Source organism: Salvelinus namaycush, chromosome 25 (assembly GCF_016432855.1).
Source record: "Salvelinus namaycush isolate Seneca chromosome 25, SaNama_1.0, whole genome shotgun sequence".
NCBI classification, from domain to species: Eukaryota; Metazoa; Chordata; class Actinopteri; order Salmoniformes; family Salmonidae; genus Salvelinus; species Salvelinus namaycush.
In genome coordinates this window covers 38,839,804-38,862,137 of record NC_052331.1, presented here as the reverse complement: position 1 = coordinate 38,862,137, position 22,334 = coordinate 38,839,804, and the positions used below count along the sequence as shown (strand labels likewise).

Below are 22,334 nucleotides of genomic sequence, written 5' to 3'. Positions count from 1 at the left end.
TTATACGTCAATCTACCAATATGGATATTTTCATAAATATTTAATGACAGAAGTTGCATTTTTTTCATTCTTTTAATATTTTTTCCATCCTTCTTTCCCCAAACACACACTCACATCCTCTGTACCAGCGGCATTATACCAATAAATAAATACTAACTCAACCACCTGCGCATAATACATCATTTGTAAGGATCCATAGGCTAATGCATTCATTAATATATTACACACAGGTGACTCAGTGACCCTTGTCTATATCTGAAAGGCTCCATAAACAGAGCAAAGACAACACACCCAGTAATACTGGGGTGGATTTACATCACATAAGCCATTTCTGCTTTACCTTACACAGTTCCAAGTGTTTGGGGTCATGTACAAAGCTAATGGACTCATATTTGTATCGCTTAGAAATGAAATGTTTCACTGTATGACACAATCACCTCATTCAAACAGAAATTAGGTCAGGGTACGATTTCAAATACCACTGGAAGGTTTTCAGAGAGACTATCCACTTGTCTTTTTCATAGCAATTCTTTGGGACCTTCCAATAAAATTCTCAAATTTAAACTAACCTGGGGCCTCATTTATCAAATGTGTGTATGTACACAAAAAAGACACCCTTGCATGTACCACTTTCTCCCTGTAAAGATATACCTTTGAATTTGTGGGAAAGTACAGCTCAGACCATGTGTACGTCTGGTGGTTAATCAACTGTATTGTTCTTATGGGGAAATGGTGGTTTTGATGCACAGGAATTTTAATGGTATATTAAAACAAAACGTGGTCCTAATGATAACACAGATGCATTTACATTTAGTAAGGAGATCTCAGAGAAGCATGGAGCCTAATATGTTTATATTACTTTTATTATATAGGCCTAAATCATATATTGCAGGACATCTCTCCTTTTTTGACTGGTTTATTCCTGCTGCACAACTAATTAGGATACCATTTATCCATCGCTCATTCAATAGCAAAGCATGCTCAAAAGTAAATAGACTGGTAGCCTACTTAAAATATTTGACAGTATGGGTAGTCTACAGTAATGCTGTGCTGTAGGAGCACGACATCATAGGCTATTAAATCTCAGTGTTTTATATCTTCTGCCTTGGTGGCTCTATGTATTGATAAAAGAAAATATTGAACAATTCATCTTCTACATAAAAAATGTGGGCTGAAACATTTACTTTTAAAATTGCTCAAATAGACAAGGTTGCATAATGCACGGCCACGGCATTTTGAAGTTTGAAAAAGTCACTTCTGTAGAGATGTAGCCCAAATGTGTTCATCTCTTACAACTTGCCATTGCGCAACAATTGATCTCCACGTACGCCAGAATTGAGCGAGATAAATGAGGTCCCAGGTATCTAGCAATTCCCTCCTGGAAAACTTTTGTTTCATTGTCAATGCAGTTGGTGGGAACTCACAGGAGGAAATCACACATTCCTCTCTGAATACAGTCATTCATTAAAAAATGTCACAAGTGACGTGGCAAAGACAAAACAAAGAGACAAAGTTGATGTCGGACTTCGCGCTGCTTTGTTCTGGACACCGGAAAAGCCGTTCCAGCATTCACAAAAAATATATAAAACACATTAACTAGATTTATACATTTTCATCCCTCATTAAACATCCTACAGTCCATTAGTCTACATACGGTGCACCAGTATTAGAAAACACTATGAAGAAGCCTCATTTGTTTGTCCTGTATGAACAGTCATGCGTTACAACTGGAGTTAAATAGAAAATTACACCCCCCCCCCCTCTCTCCCTCAAACACCATCAGAACATTGTCATCTCTGTATGACTATAATAATTATAACATCTTATTCCCCCCACACAAAACCATGATTAAAACTACAACTATAGAAAAAAAAAAAACTTTTGTCATGCTACTGTAATACACTAGGAACAGTCCGTAGGCAAGATGGTCAAGAACGGTTGTGAAGTAACAATAACGAGATACCAAGTGTGGCAACATGATACTAGACATGTCATCAACTGGGTATATGGCTCGTTGCAAATAGCCTGGCGCCATTTTGATGAATGCAAGAGCAAAATTGCACACACAAAAAAAAAAACTCTAGCTTTAGACTTTGACCAGGGTTTGTTCTCTACCCCAAACCACCCCCTTTTCCCAATCCCACCAACAACCCCCTGTCATATCCCAAGCAGTCGCAATGGCTTACGTACGCACACACACACACACTCAAGTCTTTTGTCATAAGGGGACCTCCAGGAGCTTTTTGTGGAGGTACTGCTTCACCTCCTCTATGCCATTCAGCTTCTCCAGCTCGTGATAGGGCAGCTGCGGAAGAGGAACAAGAGGATAGAGAAAACCCAGGGAGAGATGAGTTAAACTAACAGTGGTACGTACTACCTTATTTGGGCACAGTGGACCGTTAGTTGTCCCTGGTACCAATTAAAAAGCTTCATTGGATGATTGTAATGGAGTTAAGGGAAGACTGAAATGTGGTTGTAAGATGGTTGAAATGAGGGTTGTAAGCAGTTGAGGGGAGGACGGCTCATAATAATGTCTGGAACGGAGCAAATGGAATGGCATCGAACCATGTGTTTGATACCATTCCACATCTTCCTCGCCAGCCATTACCACGAGCCCGTCCTCCCCAATAAAAGGTGCCACCAACCTCCTGTGTTGTAGGATTGTTGAAACATTTTTGAAAAATGCTTTGAAATGTGGTTGTATGTATGATGGTAATGGCTCACCTGCAGAATGACGTATCCCAGGAGCAACAGATGACGGTCCCTCATGGCTCGGGAGCCCACCAGCACCTCAGAGTTATGACAGTAGTGCCACTTGTCATTCACCGACATGACCACTCTGAAAAGAAGAAAGTTGTATTTCGCAATTAAATTGTTATTTCTCTATTTTGAAATAAATGACTTATGCCGCGAATACACAAGTGACGAAAGACGGTAGAAAAATACCGGTGTCTGCCATGAAGACGAGTCAGACTTCCCAGCAAAACGATCTTTCTGAAAGTTATTTGCTAGCTAGCATTGCTCCACCAAAGAAGCATAATCAAGCGCTTCGTAGTTGGGTAGTATGTATAAAATGACTAACTACACAGATTTGGGGATTCCATCAGCACTGACCTCTTAACTTGCCGCTGGTCCCCCACTGCCCTCTCTGTGTCGGTTCGATCGGCCGGGTGCAGCTGAAGTGACGAGGTGGGCCCCACGTCCCCGGCCAACCCCTCATAGAAGACAGGGAGCTCGCAGTCGGGCCCTGGCACCCCTCCCTCGTCCTCCAGGATCTTCCCAATAGAGAACTGGAAAAGAGAAACAGGAGCAGCTGTGGTGGATCCTCCTACCCCGGAGACCATTGGCTGGGCCAGGCTGTCAGAGGGAGGGCTGCTGAGCGTGGAGCTGTCCTGGCTCTCCAGAGAGTGCTCCTTGGCCAGGCTGGAGTAGTAGTCAGCAGGCGTGTAGTAAGTGTTGTAGTCAAGTGGGCCCCCGCCGTTAGGGGCTGCCCTCTGGACCGAGGCAGGGTTTGCCCCACGCTGCATGTGTTGTGGCAGGAGGGTTACCGACTCGTCCCCTCCGACGGGTCGCTGGTCCACCCCTTCCTCTAGTGGGGCGAAGGGGGAGAACTTTTGAAAGTCTGAGGTGAGGGCTGTCACGGCCACGGATCCCTCTGGGGCTTTGTGGGTAACACCTTGGGAGGCCCCTGCCTGGATAGGGAGAACCTGGCCAGAACCGTCGATCCACAGCAGGAAGTCTACAAAGGAATGGGAATATACAGATGTTTAGGGTTGCAACATTTATTTAACTAAGCAAGTCTGTTAACAAATTCTTATTTACAATGACGGCCTACACCACAAACCCGGACGACGCTGAGCCAATTGTACACCGCCCTATGGGACTCCCAATCACGGCCGGTTGTGATACAGCCTGTATTTGAACCAGGGTGTCTTGTAGTGACACCTCAAGCACTGAGATGCAGTGTCTTAGACCGCTGCGCCACTCGGGAGCCCCATTTGACAGTAATCGTATAATTATGAAGAGAAGTTTAAAAAAAACAAGCTTTTCTTCATGACATGTTACTCTGATGTTTCCTCCATCAGCTGTCTGGTGCCTGAATTATCTCTAGAACTGACTTTTTCATAATCTCTCTGACAGACAAACACACTCCCTTTAAAAACGCCTTAAAAGTTAAAAAAATATATATATTTTTTTTTTTAAGTTACAAAAAAAAGTCCTTGGTTCTCTATAGAACTTTCAGATCTTATGAGAAAAATCAGGCCTGGGCCAAGGCTAGAAAAACACTGTTGCTGGTTGGCTGCTTGTCAGGCAATTGAGAAATAGATCCGACTTCCTCAATCATGATGTAAGTTTCGTCAACATCCAGTAAAATCTTTGTAAAATAAAAAAAAAATACAAAAAGAGGGGCAGAACTCTAAATCATTCATTCAATATTAAATTCTGGTTATCGACTATGGAGTTATCGTCCATATGAATGCAGCTACTACTGTGTTGAAGCCATTGGACACAGGTTATCATAGTACTTTATTGCAGCCGATGTGTAATCAACTTATCATTGCATATTTTATCAAGAAAGTAGGCTGGGCCTCTTTGAAGTCTCGCACTCTTTTTTTTAATCAATAAAGCCATCTTGGATAAACTTCAACCATCATTGTTAACCTTCAGACAGGTAAGTTATCAGACCTCCTGGACTCAGGGATGGCTAACCCTGGAGATTGATCCCTTCAATCTCAACCGAATAGGTAAATCTGCTTTTTCGCTTGTCTCATGTGGAATGATCTCCAAAAACTCCTTAAAAGCTGGTGAAGTTGGTGCCTCTAGGGTAATTCAAGCGGATGTTAGAGGTCTTTTTACTGAACAATGTGTTTTCATATGATTGTTTAGCTTTTCCTGTTTCATGTGAAGTGTAATTGACGTGTGTATAGATGTTTTTAATTAACCTTTATTTAACTAGGGAAGTCAGTTAACAAATTCTTATTTACAATGACGGCCTACCACGGCCAAACCTGAACGACGCTGGTCCAATTGTGCGCCGCCCTATGGGACTCCCAATCGCCGGCCGGATGTGATACAGCCTGGATTCGAACCAGGGACTGTAGTGACGCTTCTTGCACTGAGATGCAGTGCCTTAGACCGCTGCGCCACTCGGGAGCCCATAGACATGTAGAGTGTAATTGCCGTGTGTATAGACATGTAGAGTGTAATTGTTGTTTATCGATGTGTTCACACAAGGCTCATCTGCGAAAGGTCTCAGCATGACTCCCTGCTTAAATAAAATGTTTTCCCTAATCTTCCTCAAGTTTTTGCAATTGTACAAGAGGTTACAGTACTACAGAATGATATATACACCATTGTGTTCAGTAACAGTGCGATATCTTAAGAGTGGCCTTTGAACAAACACCAGAGCGTGTGTTAAATCCAATGTACCTGTGTAATAACCAGGGGCCAGAACCTCGTCTTGTTTGTAGCCATGCTCTCCAACCAACTGTCTGAGGGCTTCAGCAACAAGACCCTTGTAGCTGAAACACACATACTTTGAGATTCACTGGAATTTGCAATGAAAAAGTCAGACATAATTCAACTTTCAAAATTGAAGACAACTTAGTTAGTCAACTAATCACCCCTAGTACTGCACCGTACCTGTATTTGCGGTTGACCTCGTCAGCGGTCAGCGCGTGGTCAAACATGAGCACCTTGTGCGTGTCCTGGAGCCGTGGACCGGTGTAGTCCCTGTATTCCAGCTCCACCGCTGCGTCCAACAGAGACAGGTAGCGACGCACGATCAGAGCGTAAGGACTGTCTACAAATGGGGGAACAATAAATCGACGGAAACAAGGACATGAGCGGGACCAACGGTCTAAAATTTCCTAACGTGAAAATTAAGCGCATCGGAGTGAGTTGAGGTATGTGGCGGTAATATTCAACTTCATGCATCAAATGTGTGTGTATAATATATATATACACACACACGTATGTATGTATACGTACATATTCAGACCTTGACTTTTTCCACATTTAGTTACGTTACAGCCTTATTCTAAAATTGAGGGGGGAAAAAATTATTCAATCTACACATAATACCCCATAATGACAAATCAAAAACTAAAATATCACATTTACATAAGTATTCAGACCCTTTACTCAGTACTTTGTTGAAGCAACTTTTGGCAGCGATTACAGCATCGAGTCTTCTTGGGTATGACACTACAAGCTTGGCACACCTGTATTTGGAGACTTTCTCCCATTCCTCTCTGCAGATCCTCTCAAGCTCTGTCAGGTTGGATGGGAAGTGTTGCTGAACAGCTGTTTTCAGGTCTCTCCAGAGATGTTCGATCGGGTTCAAGTCTGGGTTCTGGCTGGGCCACTCAAGGACATTCAGAGACTTGTTCCGAAGCCACTCCTGCATTGTCTTGGCTGTGCGGAGCAGGTTTTCATCAAGGATCTCGCTGTACTTTTCTTCGTTCATCTTTGCCTTGATCCTGACTAGTCTCCCTGCTACTGAAAAACATCCCCCACAGCATGATGCCGCCAGTTTCCTCCAGACGTGACACTGGCATTAAGGCCAAATAGTTCAATCTTGGTTTCATCAGACCAGAGCATCTTGTTTCTCATGGTCGGATAGTTTTTAGGTGCCTTTTGGCAAACTTCAAGTGGGCTGTCATGTGCCTTTTACTGAGGAGTGGCTTCCGTCTGGCCACCCTACCATAAAGGCCTGATTGGTGGAGTGCTGCAGAGATGGTTGTCCTTCTGGAAGGTTCTCCCATCTCCACAGAGGAACTCTGGATCTCTGTCAGAGTGACCATCGGGATCTTGGTCACATCCCTGACCAAGGCCCTTCTCCCCCAATTGCTCCATTTGGCTGGACGGCCAGCTCTAGGAAGAGCCTTGGTGGTTCCAAACTTATTCCATTTAAGAATGATGGAGGCCACTGTGCACAAATGTTTTGGTACCCTTCCCCAGATCTGTGCCTCGGCACAATCCTGTCTCGGAGCGCTACGGAAAATTCCTTCAACCTCATGACTTGGTTTTTACTCTGAAATGCAATGTCAACTGTGGGACTTCATATAGACAGGTATGTGCCTTTCCAAATCATGTCCAATCAATTGAATTTACCACAGGTGGACTCCAATCAAGTTGTAGAAACAGCTCAAGGATGATCAATGGAAACAAGATGCACATGAGCTCAATTTCGAGTCTCATAGCAATACTTATGTAAATAAGGTATGTTCATTTTTTTTTTAAATCCATTTGCTAAAATTAAAAATGGGGTATTGTGTGTTGATTGCTGAGGAATTGTTTTTATTCAATCCATTTTAGAATAAGGCTGTAACGTAACAAAATGTTGGAAAAAGTCAAGGGGCCTGAATACTTTCCGACGGCACTGTATATATAAATTTATATCAGCAGATGTCAAAGTGATATACAGAAACCCTGCCTAAAAACCCAAACAGTAAGCAATGCAGATGTAGAAGCACGGTGGCTAGGGAAAAACTCCCTAGAAAGGAAGAAACCTAGATACAATCTCCACCCCTCAGAGCCTGAGTCTTAAGAGTACATGGCCATGAAGACCAGACTGTTCTTTAATTAGTCATGTAAACAGTACTCTGCTTATCTTAAATTGGCGTACGGTCATAATTGAAGTAAGCATACACCGATTAAAACATCTAGATATTGGATTTTTTGTTGTTGTGTGAATTATTGTAAAAAAATATATATATAAAAAAAAATTGAGTTCCAGCTGTGTATTTGTTCTGTGCATATGCTAGCGGGACCAGCACGAGGCTCTGTCTTTTGCGCTAGTGAAGTGAGCAAGGAAAACGTGAAAGTTTGCACGTTAGAAATAGTTCACATACAAATGCTGTGTCCCAACTCATAACCAAATATGCTTCCCAAAAATAACATGGTCGCTGTGGTTGAACGTTTATTTTGATTGGTGATTTTCTGCATTTATCAGAGTGCCATCAGGTAGCCTGATCTCAGATGTGTCCATGGAAACAACATTTTTAGGGAAATCGTTTTCTTGAAAAGCATGAAAACATTTTAATCAAACTATTATCTTAATCTGAATATTCAAAATAATCGTATTATTGAACGCATGTAAACATACTCCTTAGTTATTTATTTGGCTTGAGGTTTATTGTGTCTACTGAAAGGGGCCAGTCGAAAAACAAATGAAACATAGCTGCTCTTTGATGTCGCTGTGTGCGTCTCCCCACTTACTGGTGACGTTGCTGATGAAGGCGGTGGAGAAGACCTTGTGCAGCACCAGGCCAGGGAAGTGGCCCAGCTGGAACAGGGACATGAGGATGTTGACTGTGGCTAGCGGGGAGCTCAGGGCCTTTAGCTCCAGCACCACTTCCAGCTTGGAGAAGAACTGGACCTCGTTGGACGGGCGGTAGCTCATCCGGCTGAAGGGGAACACAAGCTTTTGGATTACCTTGTGAAGAAAAAAAGAGAGAAACCCATTATCATGATATTACCAAGCATTATGATACTAATTACTAAGTATCGCACGCGATAACTGCTTTAATCAAACCCATATCAACCGCATTTTCCCACCAGAGATGCGTTTCCACCAAATTGACTTGTTGAGGATAAAAACACATAAAAAATATAAAAATAACTTTTTGCGGTTAAATTCCCATGTGCCGGGTTTCTGTCGCATTTTCAACTCTATTGATTGTTTTGTCATTAAAAAAAAATGCTGCGTTATAAAATTTAAAGACTCAATCATGGACACTCTTACTGACAGTTGGCTGCTTTGCGTGATGCATTGTTGTCTATACCTTCTTGCCCTTTGTGCTGTTGTCTGTGCCCAACAATGTTTTGTGCTTCTGCCATGTTGTAGTCATGTGGTGTTGCTACCATGCTGTGTTGTCGTCTTAGGTCTCTCTTTATGTAGTGTTGTGTTGTCTCTCTTGTCGTGATGTGTTTGTCCTATATTTTTAATACCAGCCCCCATCCCTGCAGGATTCCTTTTGCCTTTTGGTAGGCCGTCATTGTAAATAAGAATTTGTTCTTAACTGACTTGCCTAGTTAAATAAAGGTGAAATAAAAAAATTAAATGGGCCCACTCTGGTCTTTGTACCAGTGGAGGATCCTCAGAGGAGGAAAGGGTGGACCATCCTCCTCAGTGAACTTCAGAAACATAGTGAAAGTTTAGATAAAACTATACTAAATACATTCACGTCACCCAATAATTATTAAAACACACTGTTTTGCAATGAAGGTCTACAGTAGCCTCAACAGCACTCTGTAGGGTAGCACCATGGTGCAGCCGGAGAACAGCTAGCTTCCGTCCTCTGGGTACATGGACTACAATACAAAACCTAGGAGGCTCATGGTTCTCACCCCCTTCCATAGACTTACACAGTAATTATGACAACTTGCGGAGGACGTCCTACCACCAATCAGAGCTCTTGCAGCATGAACTGATATGTTGTCCACCCAATCAAAGGATCAGAGAATAAATCTAGTACTGGAAGCATAGGCTACAGCTAGCTAACTGCATGCTTTCACGAGTCGTAGGGGGAGGGCCACACAGCATATCATCGCGTAACTCCCAAGTTGACTTCGATATGATGGTAGTATATCAATATTTGCGCATACAGTTTCCACCGCAATTTCTTACATAATTAATTTTATCGATACAAAAAGACCACCTTGTCAAACGTATTTTGTTTTGTTTCAATCAGGTCTTTCGTGACATGTTTATCCAACATGTACTTTACTCGCATAAAAAAGGTTGGATGGAAACCTGGTTATTGATAGCTTCTAATATGGCGTAGTGGCCATCCTTTACACTCTAGAATGCCTTTCAAACCAATCAGAAACAAGAATTCAACAATGCCATGGTATAAGAACCCATAATGTGTGTAAATAAACAACCCTTCATTTCAGATGTAATAGCATACAGCCCAATAATAACCAACAAACAGTGTACCGGAGTCGCTCAACAGCTGTTTAAACATATGACAGAGATTTTGTAGATGAGTGTGCCACCTTACCTTGCTATCCAGGTATTCTCCCTTCTTGACCAGGAAATCAGCGATGGTGTCGAGGAGTCGAGTCTCTCTGAGCCGGTGGCGGGCGATGTATTTGGCAATGAGGGCCATGGTGTATGGGGTTATGCTGTCCACTTTTTTAGGCAGCTCCTCTATTAGGAAAAGACCAGAAGGTTATCTTGGGAATGATAGAAAGATGGAAAAACCGACAGATTAAAAAACAGCTGTCAGAGAATGGCAGAGGAGCAGAGAGGAGAGGAAAACTCACCAGCCAGGCTGCACACAAACCTCTCCTGTCTGTTCTGGTAGAATAGGTGGGAGCTGAAGATAATCTCCAGGCTCTTGTTACTAGCCTCACGTACGCATGTAGCCAGCATCTCGTCCAGCAGCGCCATCTCCTGGTCGCGCACGCCACTTACGCTAGCCAGTGTGTGCTTGACCAGTCGGAGGATCTTCCTGTTGGTAGGTTGTGCGGGACAATGGTTTGGAATTTGGTATCATGACAACGTTCATTATCGCGATATTACCAAGTATCGTGATACTAATTATATTGAACAAAAATATAAAACGCAACATGTAAAGTGTTGGTCCCATGTTTCATGAGCTGAAATAAAAGATCTCTGAAATTTTGCATATGCACAGAAAGCTAATTTCTTTACATTCTTTGGCACAAATTTGTTCATGTCCCTGTGAGCATTTCTAATTTGCCAATGGTACATGACAGTCCACTTGGAGTTCGCCAAAAGGCACCCAAAGACTATCAGAACCTTGAGAAACAAGATTCTCTGGTCTGATAAAACCAAGATGGAATGCATTAGCCTGAATGCCAAGCGTCAAGTCTGGAGGAAACCTGGCAAGATCCCTACCGTGAAGCATGGTGGTGGCAGTATCATCCTGTGGGGATGTTTTTCAGCGGCAGGGACTGGGAGACTAGTCAGGATCGAGGCAAAGATGAACGGAGCAAAGTACAGAGATCCTTGATGAAACACAGCCAAGACAATGCAGGAGTAGCTTCGGGACAAGTCTCTGAATGTTCTTGAGTGGCCCAGCCAGAACCCGGACTTGAACCCAATCGAACATCTCTGGAGAGACCTGAAAATAGCTCTGCAGCGACACTCCCAATCCAACCTGACAGAGATTGAGGATCTGCAGAGAAGAATGGGCGAAACTCCCCGAATACAGGTGTGCCAAGCTTGTAGCGTCATACCCAAGAAGACTCGAGGCTGTAATCGCTGCCAAAAGGTGCTTCAACAAAGTACTGAGTAAAGGGTCTGAATACTTGTATAAATGTGATATCAGTTTTTGATTTGTAATAAATTAGCAAACATTTTTTTTTTTTTTTAAACAGTTTTTCCTTCATCATTATGGGGTATTGTGTGTAGATTGATGAGAAAAAAAACAATTGAATCCATTTTAGAATGAGGCTGTAACGTAACAAAATGTGGAATAAGTCAAGGGGTCTGAATACTTTCAGAATACACTGTAGTTTTAGAGAACTTGGCAGTACTTCCAACCGGCCTCACAACCGCAGACAAGGTGTAACGATGCAAGCTAAGGACCTCAACGTGTGGTTTCGCCAGCGGGAACTGATGAAACTGTGCAGAAAATCTTCAGTTGTGCAAACCCACAAAGTGTCAGAAACCGTCTCAGGGAAGTTAATCTGCGTGCACGTCGTCCTCACCAGGGTATTCACCTGACTGCAGTTTGGCGTCGTAACGAACTTCAGTGGGCAAATGCTCACCTTTGATGGCCACTGGCACGCTGGAGAAATATGCTCTTCACAGATGAATCGCGGTTTCAACTGTACCGGGCAGACGTGTGGGCGAGCGGTTTTCTGATGTCAACGTTGTGAACAAAGTGCCCCATGGTGGCGGTGGGGTTATGGTATGGGCAGGCATAAACTACGGACAATGAACAATTACATTTTATCGATGGCAATTTGGGCTGATATTTTGATGAGATCCTGAGGCCCATTGTCGTGCCATTCATTCGCCTTTATCACGTCACGTTTCAGCATGATAACGCACAGCCCCATGTGGCAAAGATCTGTACCCAATTCCTTGAGGCTGAAAATGTCCCAGTTCTTCCATGGCCTGCACACTCAGACATGTCACCCATTGAGCATGTTTTGGATGCTCTTGATCGACAGCGTGTTCCAGTTCCCGCCAATATCCAGCAACTTCGCACAGTCATTGAAGAGGAGCGGGACAACATTCCACAGGCCACAATCAATAGCATGCGAATAAGATGTGTCACGCTGCATGAGGTAAATGGTGGTCACACCAGATACTGACTGTTTTTTTCTCCACACCCCTACCTTTATTTTTTAAAGGTATCTGTGACCAACAGATGCATATCTGTATTCCCAGTTATGTGAAATCCATAGTGCCTAATAAAATGTATTTTCAATTGACTGAAATGTAACTCACTCAATTCTTTGAAATCGTTGCATGTTGCATTTATATTTTTGTTCAGTGTACTAAGTATCTCTATAACTGTTTTTAATCACAATAACTGACATTTAAAATTACACTCAGGAACAGATCACACCTAGATTGTGTTCAGTAAACAAAAATGGGATAAAAGGTTTTTAAAACTGAGGTAGAACCTCTGTAAGGCATGTGCAATAAGAATACTAATTGTTATTTTTGAAAACATGTCCTCCATTTATGACTATCGAGAGTGACCCAGTTGTACTGCTTAACTCGCATTTCCTCTACTTGGATGGCCTCTTACAAACAAGAGAACCACGAATGGGTAATCAACCACCATCCCAACCCTACCTGTTGGCCAGGAGCTGTTCCGGGTTGGGTGGTACATTGGCCACGATCTCGGCCGTTGCAGCGTCGCTGGATTGCAGCAAGCGCCACTTGAGGCGGTAGTAGGAGAGCAGCAGGAAGAGGGTCTGCGGGTGACGCTCCCGCTCCAGGTTCTTCTCCAAGCCCGCCAGGCAGGCCTCGGTGAGCGGGTGCTGGCTACTGGGGTGCAGCTTCATGCTGGAGCTGAACACCATGGACACGTCCTTCTGGTTAAACTGGCCCAGTCGTGATTGGGACTCAGCCTCCAGCACCTGCACCACCCGCGAGTCGCTGGGAAGGCCTGGGGGAGGAGGCGGGAGGTTTAGGGTTTATTTGGTTTACTTCATTTCTTTTTTTCAAGGAATGTAAGTCAGTTTAATATTCCAGACAAGTGCAATCAGGTTTGTTATATGTACACAAATTATTTTCATATCTATACGAAACCCAAGTGAATACACGTATAAAGTAGTAGATGCCATTTAACAATGTTCACATATCATACATAATATACAATGCAATGAACTAAAAACACCTGCTGATAATACACTAGCAATATGAAAAAGTTAACTTTCACACTCCCAACAAATCCAAGTAAGGTATGGGAAACAGAGCTGCCTCCATGAGATCACCTAGACTCACCTAGTGCAGCCACAGATCACCTAGTGCAGCCACAGATCACCTAGTCTCACCTAGTGCAGCCACAGATCACCTAGTCTCACCTAGTGCAGCCACAGATCACCTAGTGCAGCCACAGATCACCTAGACTCACCTAGTGCAGCCACAGATCACCTAGACTCACCTAGTGCAGCCACAGATCACCTAGACTCACCTAGTGCAGCCACAGATCACCTAGACTCACCTAGGGCAGCCACAGATCACCTAGACTCACCTAGGGCAGCCACAGATCACCTAGTGCAGCCACAGATCACCTAGTGCAGCCACAGATCACCTAAACTCACCTAGTGCAGCCACAGATCACCTAGACTCACCTAATGCTGCCACAGCGTACAGGCAGTTGACGATGCTGAAGTTGTCAAACTTGGCACAGTCCCTCACAATGGAGTCGCACAGCGTCTGGAAGTCCTGGTGCTCCAGGATCTGTCGACCTTCATTCGCCACTCTTTCTCCTCCACCGACTCCGGGAGAGGGAACCAGGGCTGCCTCCGAGCCACCTCTGCCGCCCCCTCCTCCTCCAACCCCAGCCTGTAGTAGCTGGCCGATCTTCTGCAGGGCGATGGGGTAATGGTTGTGTGAAATCTTGCCTGGGTTCTGTGTCACCCAGCGCAGCACCTCGTCCGCTCTCCGCGAGCGTTCGATCAGCCTCTTCATGGTGAAGAAGGTGTCGTAGCTCATCTTCTCATGGATGAAGTTCCACGTCTTCTTGTTGTTGCCGGCGGCGCCAACAGTGCCGCGGTGGTGCAGGTGGGCGTGCGTCTGGTAGTGGGGGTGCGGGGGGAGGGGTGGAGGCGGAGGAGGGGCCAGGTGCGGGTGGGGATGGTAGTGCTGCTGGTGGTGGTGGTGACTGTGGAAGTGGGGCCCCCGGTGAGGGTCAGGGCGCCCCTGGTAGACAGGCGGGTAGCTGGGAGGTGGAGGGGGCACGTGGTGGGGATGTTGGTGTGGTGGGAGAGGGTGGTGGGGGTGGTTCTCCAGCATGGGCAGTCCTCCACCCCCCAGGCCCGGCCGGCGTCCAGGCTTTCCTCCACCACCACCTACTGCGCTGTACAGCCGGGTAGTGTACATGCCGGCGAGGGCGAGTGCGAGGACGCTAAGGCGGCAGGCGTGTCGCTGGCAGAGGGGCGAAGGGATTATGCTTTCGCAGCTCAGGAGGCCTGGGCTGGAGGACAGCCACAGCATACTACACAGGCTAGTACACCCCTGAGGCACTGCAGACTACACCTACAGGGAGAGAGGAAGGGAGGGAAGAGGGGTGGAAAGGGAAATAATTTACTAAACAAAACACACATTCCAAATGAGAATCCGTGTGAGAATCCCTGGAGATTCCCATTGTACACACACACACCTAATTGCAAAGCAGTACAGTGACATCAAGTAAATGATTCAAACACAGCACAGGAAACAAGAAGAGCGACATTAATGAAAACAAATAGGCTACATTGAGATGAAAACCTTCCTTGAAGGCTGTTCAGACCAAGATCAAAATCGATTGAGGATGTCAGGATGGCCTGACTGGATTCAGAGTTCCTCCAGATCTGTGCGTCTTCATCAGATGGCATGTTCACATTCTTCATGTTTGGCTACACGCTCATCTCGTCTTTCCCTGTTGCTCCAATTTTGCCTTTAGTTTACGGGATTCACCTCACTAACGGTAGCGCCCTTTTCATCAGCCTCTCTCGCTCTGTCCGGAAGGATTTCCTCCTCCGCCACCAAAGCAGTACCGATCAAGTCTGACTACTGCATTCGGGTGGCCAGATGTCATAATGCTTTGCAATGACGAGCGCATTTGCTTTTGTACATTAATCTAGCATCTCACATGTAGGGTTTTCCACAAATGCTTCCAACGTAAAGTCCATGGCTTTATTTTTATTAGCCTGTGTGTTCATGCAACTTTCAAAACTATTCCACAAACTCTAATAACCTCTCAGGGTGGATGTCAGTGACTCTACCACAAAAAGTGTATTTTGAACACTCCAATATCTTGGCACAGCAGAGCTTCAGATTAGGTGACTAGAGCGACTACCATACTCATGGGAAACTAAATTCCGGACGAACTCCCAGCAACAAAAACAAATAATGATGTCGCACAAACAGTCACTGACAACAACCAAAACAGTTGGGTTTTTAGGAGGGGTTCTGAATAGACACTCATGTGGGTGTCCACTGAAAGCAACAAGTGGAACTGAATTTGATCCTTTGTTCGTATTGCAGGGCAATTGAACTTAACGCAGAGGCTGCTCCAAGACACCGCCAGCGGAGAAGAGGTAATCGGAGTGGACTTCTAGTCCAACTCAGGAGGCGTCCACACCATCCACCGCTTCAGAGTATATTACTCGCAAATGTTCAGTCCCTGGACAATAAAGTAGAGCTCAGGGTAAGGATCTCCTTCCACAGAGACATCAGGGACAGTAACATTCTCCGTTTCACGGAATCATGGCTCTCTCTGGATATACTGTCCCCGGCCATGCAACCAGCTGGGTTCAGTAAATAGTGCAGACAGGAATAAAAGAACTCTCCGGGAAGAAGAAGAAAGGCCATGGTGTATGTTTCATGATTAACTACTCATGGTGTGAATGTGATAATGTACAGGAACTAAAGACCTTTTGTTCACCCGACCTAGAATACCTCACAATCAAATGCCGACCGTATTACCTCCCAAGAGAATTCTCTTGACTTGATTATTCACGTCATTCTTTGCGCGTGGACATTGAAATAGAAGATAGTAAGAATGAACAGAGTGCAGAGTAACTTGTGAATTTACAAACGCTCAACACCTGTTGAATATGGCCAGTGTCAGTACCCCCCCCCCAAAAAAAACTTCATTAAATTGTTGCCAGCAGCACAGTTAGTCACCAAAGATCTGGATAACATGAAAACAGCCTAACCAGCTCTGCTAGGGCGAGTAAAATGGTCAGAGTGAGGTGTTCTCTCATGTGTCCGGAAGTAACTAGCCAACGTTAGCCAGTTGGCAGCCAAGCGGATCAACCCTACTCCTCAGCCAGAGTGCGCTCTGAACTCGCCGAGAGCGAAACGATCAGAATTTACAAACACAACCGAAATCGTAAAATGTGTAGGTAGTCATTTGTTATGCTAACAAACTAGCAAGAGGTTGCATAGCAACAACATCAACTTCCAGTAGACAGGTAAAGCTCTGGTACGCGCAAATGAAACGATACCGTTCGTTTACAGTATACTAAAATGAACTAATAGTATATACTCATTAAGTATGTAGTATACAGTATGGGTTATCAAAAAGAAAAGTGGACCAAGGCACTCTTCATATAATAAAATAAAGTGCCTTTATTTGTGTGGCATGTTCAATTAATTTTTTTAAAAACTTTATTTCCAATGAACATGCCATAGAAATGAAGGCATTAAAATGTATTATACGAAGAGTGCCTTGGTCCTTCTTTTTGATAACCAATTTACCCCTTTTAAAAAAGAGCACCTTCTGTCTACCAAAATCTACTATTGTGTACCTTAGTAGCACTTCCCTTCCTCTTTCTACATGTTAGTATGGGTATTTGAACACAGCTATGGAATCACTGGTCACTTTAATAATGTGTACATACCGTTTTACTCGTTTCATATATATACCGTATTTTAGTCCTAATATTTATATATTTTTTAATTCCATTCTTTTACTTTTAGATGTGTGTATTAGTAATGCACCGACATGACATTTTTGGCCGATACCGATATCCGATAATTTCCTTGCCAAAAAAAATTAAACGTACCGATATTTACAATTTTAGCGGCCTTTTCATCATTCTAATACAGTTAAATAGTTACACACACAAAGACGCAGCGGTCTAAGGCACTGCATCTCAGTGCAAGAGGAGTCACTACAGTCCCTGGTTTGAATTCAGGCTGTATCACATCCGGCCGTGATTGGGATACCCACAGCGCGGCACACAATTGGCCCAGCGTCGTCCGGGCTGTCATTGTAAATAAGAATTTGTTAACTGACTTGCCTAGTTAAATAAAGGTTACACACACCAAAAAGTTATTTGGTTGGCATTTACGTATGTCCCCATTACCAGTAAAACATAATCAAAACCCATTTCTTTCACATGCTGTGCTGTTTCGTTGTTAATTTGTTCAGTCGTTTCATTCCCAACCAGGATTTCTATGGAACACCGTTTGGGTCTTTGCGTGTCAAAAAAGATACACGTCAAATAACACTATTTGACGTGTCAAATAATACGACATCTGTTTCAGTAGCTATAGTTAGCTAGCTAACTATATAGCTAGGTGTCATCTAAAAATAACCCTAATTTATAAGACAGTTCTTATTTGATTAATGATGGTCGGACCCATCTATGTGAAACTAGCCACAATAAGGATTAGCCACAATTGTGGAATTTGCGGTTAGCCTTCAAAATAAAAGAATGGCATAATTCTACTATGTATTAATTTGCATTACATACTTTTATTTTGAAGGCAAACCGCAAATTCCACTATTGTGCCTAATCCTTATTGTGACTAGCTTCACAACACATGGTGCAGTTGAGCCTCACTAGCCAGATGAAGCTAGCTGGCTGCTTATAACATTTGGGCAACAGGGTTAAGTTACTGACTAGCTATTTTCATGAACTGAAGTTAAATTTCAATAGGCGAACAACAAGTGGCAACCTAGCTAATACTTACAAGGATTCCTAAATCATTGCTAAGAATAATGAAAATGACTGCAGGTTTACTGGTCATTGTTTTCAGGCTGGTTGTATTGGTGCTAGTTAGGTACCAAGCTAAAGCTAGCTACCCCAGAAGTTGCGGTCAAACAAATTATGCTTTATTACCAACGCGGTATTGTAAACACATCGATTGTGGCCGGTGTTTGCAGACTTTTTTGTACAACTTTGACAGTGTTACTGTATCTTTTTTGACATGCAAAGACACAAACGGCGTTCCATAGTATGCATGTCGTGAAGCTAATAGCAGTGACGCTATTACTGTGCAACTATTGTAGGGAAACATCTGAAAAATAACGCACTTGGTAGTGTGTACTGGTGCTCAACCAGTCGGCGAAAGCCAACGTCACCCACAACAGAGAACAGTTGATTGTCAAGGGCAATGAATTACATTATCTTGGCTTTAAATGGATTTCACCTTTGAGTTGTCTCGCTGAAATATTGTTACTCTTTCAAATGACTGCTCGATCCACACAGCAGACGTCGGTTTTGCACATCGGGGCGTTAAACTAGACATCGGCTGATACCGATGTTAGCATTTTTTAGCTAATATCGGCCGATTCCGATATGTTAACCAATATATCGTGCATCCCTAGTGTGTATTGTGAATTGTTAGATTTCGCTACACCCGTAATAACATCTGATAAAATATGGGTATGTGACCAATACAATTTGATTTGAAAAGACATCCACAAAAATTTCCCAAGAGGCAAACAAAAGAAAACACACCAAACTTAGACAGGAAGAAAATCTAAAAGTTGAGCAAAATGAAAACAGGGATGAGCAGACAAAGGAATGTTTTTCTAGAACTCAAATAGGGAGCACCAACTAAAAGGTGTTGACCCTGCACATCTCTCAAGACAGCTGGAGCACTGGGCCACTTAAATAGCACCTGGGCCAGCTCAGGTGAAACACCTTCCCGACTAATGAGTGTTACGTTCCCCAGTTTCTGTGTTGTATTTGAGTGTGTGTGTTTCAGGAGATGGCTTCCTGGAAGCCTCCCCAACCAGCTGATTGGTCGACACCAGGCTAATTGATGATTGGAGCTGACTCCGCCCCCTCGTCAAGAAGCAGCTGACTCTAATCACCATTGCCACCAGAAGATATAAAAGCCAGTGTTCTGTTCAGAAGGAGAGAGAAATGATTGGAGGTTAGAGGGAGATTGAATGTTTTGGAGAAATCATTAGAAAGAGTAATGTATTTGTTGCTTTGTCAAAGCTTCTTTAGTGGCCTGAGTTAGTTTACTCAGTTTTGTAAAGTGTTTGTGAAATTGTTAATAATTATTCTGTTTCATTTGTTCCCAGGGGGGAAGGGGAAGGCACTTAGGGAGTGCTTAGGCAAGAGGCCCGAGGGCATACATATACCCGTAGTATATTCAATGTCTAGGCACACTAGGTAAGACCTGGGCGGACCACCCCCTGTATTTTGGTTAGGGCACCAGGTGGTGCTAAGTTAGGTAAGTTAAGTGGGTAGGCAGGTTAGATAGGAGAGGGGGAGCTTTGATATTTACTTTCTTTCCTTTGGTTCCGTCCAGCCCCTTTTCCCCATATTACCGTGTAGGAAATAAATCCTAGTAACGGTAAATTCTGCCTTTGTCGTCCTTTCTCGCACCTACGGTCCATACCGCTTTCGCTTCACGGAGAGTTGAGTTGCGTTCCCTCTTTTTAGAGGCGTGCGTAACAATGAGATGGACAAGCCAGCACAGGTGTAACACATACTGACTAACGAGATGACACCCTATGTGCTATACATGATAAAAGGTCCAACCTCAACATAAACGGAAAAACCAAAACCTGTAACACCTGCTGTTTGTTCATTGCAATAATGAGGTCAGACTGAGTTTAGTCTGATATATGGGAGGCTTCACTGACAAAATGAGGTGAGTTATGGGATCTGTCCCAAATGGCCCCCTTTTCGTTATGTAGTGTACTTCTTTTGACCAGGGCAACACAGAATTGGTGTGCCATTTGGGATGCACACATGGCGTACAACGATAAACCTTCCAACTAGTGCAGGACTAGGTTGTGGGCTAAGAGACTAATTCTATCCACCATAGACTAGTCTACAGACTCTGCACTCACAACAGGTCACAGGTAGCCTGCAACTAGAGGGGGAGAGGGTGAATCCCTCTAAAACAAAGAATGGGGATGAGGAAGGGGAGACCTCAAGAACTGTTCTGAAAATGGGTTAGCAGACACCTGATTGGTGTCACCACCACACCAACTAGACATGTTAAATGTTTTGTAGCGTGAATGTAGGCTACAATCAAGAAAAACGCAAAATAAAATCTATAAATTGTATTTGTCACATGCGCCGAATACAGATGTAGACCTTCCCGTGAAATGCTTACTTATAAGCCCTTAACCCACAATGCACTAACATAGCCTTCAACAACAAGGCTAAATAGTACCAAGTCAATGTAAGGGGGTACAGGTTAGTTGAGGTAATATGTACAAGTAGGTAGGGGTAAAGTGATTATGCATAAATAAACGGCGAGTAGCAGCAGCGTAAAAAAAAGAGGGGGTGGGTCAACAGTCCGGTAGCCATTTGATTAGCTGTTCAGCAGTCTTATGTCCTTTGTGTTCACTAATTGGTCAACGAGAGACAAACTGTCAACTTTATAATCTGTCATAGGCAAGTACTACTTCTATTTCTGGAGGTAGTCTTAATCCTAAAAGTATGCTACGTCCAAATATATACTGATTATAGCTGATCATTAAACATGTTGACAGGGCTGTCTCTTTAGTTGGGCCTAGAATAGAGTATTCAGTTACACTGCAGTAATGTTAGTTGGGTACACACGTACTGAGTCAGTAAAAAAAATCCCGTTCGCATACCCAACCTCCCCTAAAGTAAATTTGAACAGGTAACTAACCAATTTGCCCTTCAGCATAAGGAATGTTCACTCAACCTTTGACGAGTTTCCTAAACTAACTACTAATGCCATTGTTAGTTAGCTAGTTGAGCTATCCTGAAGACAAACACCCTATCCAGAAATCCAAGCGTAGGATAATGCAGCGTAGTGCTATCTAGCATGTTTTAGTAAACTAGTTGGCTAACGTTACAGTATGTGTAGCTAGCCTGGTTAGCAGTAGGACGCTAAATGTCAAACTGAACTGGCATAACGTAAGCTAGTTAACTAAACTGCAAATCTAAAATAAATCAGTCTAGTTGCATTTATCACATGCGCCGAATAGAACTTGTTATGCCAGTGAAATGTATATACCTGTTAACGCTGGGTAAATCATTCAAAATAGTTAGCAAGTATCAGTGGAAATGTTATGTAGCCAACACTACTAGCAGGAAAATATGCCATTGGCAACAAGTGTCTAGGGCCGGGGGCATTTCAGGTAGTGCTGTAAGAATAGTAGCTATTAGCTAGGACAGCTACAAGGCGTCAGCTGGCCCAGCTACGTAGCCATCGAATGGCTTCATATAAAAAGCAATGGGTTAATATGGTAACAAGCTAGCTACAATGACAATCACGAACATGTACTTACATGTTTGTCAACGCAAGAGGAATATCCAGATGGGTGGTGCCGTGAGTAGCCAACGGGGAGCAATGACAGTCTGTCATCTGACGGTGACACTCCCAAGAAGTTAGCGAAACATAGGCGTGACAGCCAGCCCGTCAATAAAACGTTCACTATATTGGTTGACCATTTAACAAATGTAATTAGCTAGTTAATCGTGGAATAATACATTGTAATAGTTCATATGTCATGGACGTCCATGCAATGACACCATTTTTTTGCAAACTGTCTGACCTAGCTAACGTTAGTAGGCTAGGTTTCAATTCGACTCGCTCTGTCCTCTCTATCCAGCAGCAGGGGCGGACATGGGTTGGTGTTATTGACAATGCGTTTGACTTGTTCACACTGACAGAAGTATTCTTTGCCCTGGTAGCTCGGACGCACCTATACCGGAAATAGTTTTAAAACGATTGATGGCATTTGCCGCAAGAACTGTATTCGGTTCCCCGTCCTCTCATTCTTCACTAGCCGCACTGGTGTCGGCCATCTTCCCAGCATGCAACTTTTTGGTCTTCTTCTGTTGATGGCTTTGCCAACATTTGGTTCACTACAGCAAAGATTATGGAAATACTGACAAGATGCATGTCTCTCCGCCCTAACAATGGGAGTCGTTGCCCAGTGGGCTGTCTA

The 22,334-nt window shown here is 43.7% G+C and overlaps 1 protein-coding gene across 1 annotated transcript; it reads right to left on the bottom strand.

Moving 5' to 3' along the window:
• Nucleotides 1-52: 52 nt before the first annotated feature.
• Nucleotides 53-22,247, bottom strand: LOC120020707. Its single transcript, XM_038964424.1, has 11 exons — nucleotides 21,672-22,247; nucleotides 13,795-14,701; nucleotides 12,791-13,106; nucleotides 10,276-10,463; nucleotides 10,011-10,159; nucleotides 8,224-8,440; nucleotides 5,644-5,803; nucleotides 5,431-5,522; nucleotides 3,115-3,739; nucleotides 2,725-2,839; nucleotides 53-2,305 (listed from the first exon to the last, which is right to left on the bottom strand). The coding sequence occupies exons 2-11, from the start codon at nucleotides 14,657-14,659 to the stop codon at nucleotides 2,219-2,221; spliced, it is 2,814 nt and encodes a 937-aa protein (XP_038820352.1). The 5' UTR covers nucleotides 14,660-14,701; nucleotides 21,672-22,247; the 3' UTR covers nucleotides 53-2,218.
• Between the last annotated feature and the right edge of the window lie 87 nt (nucleotides 22,248-22,334).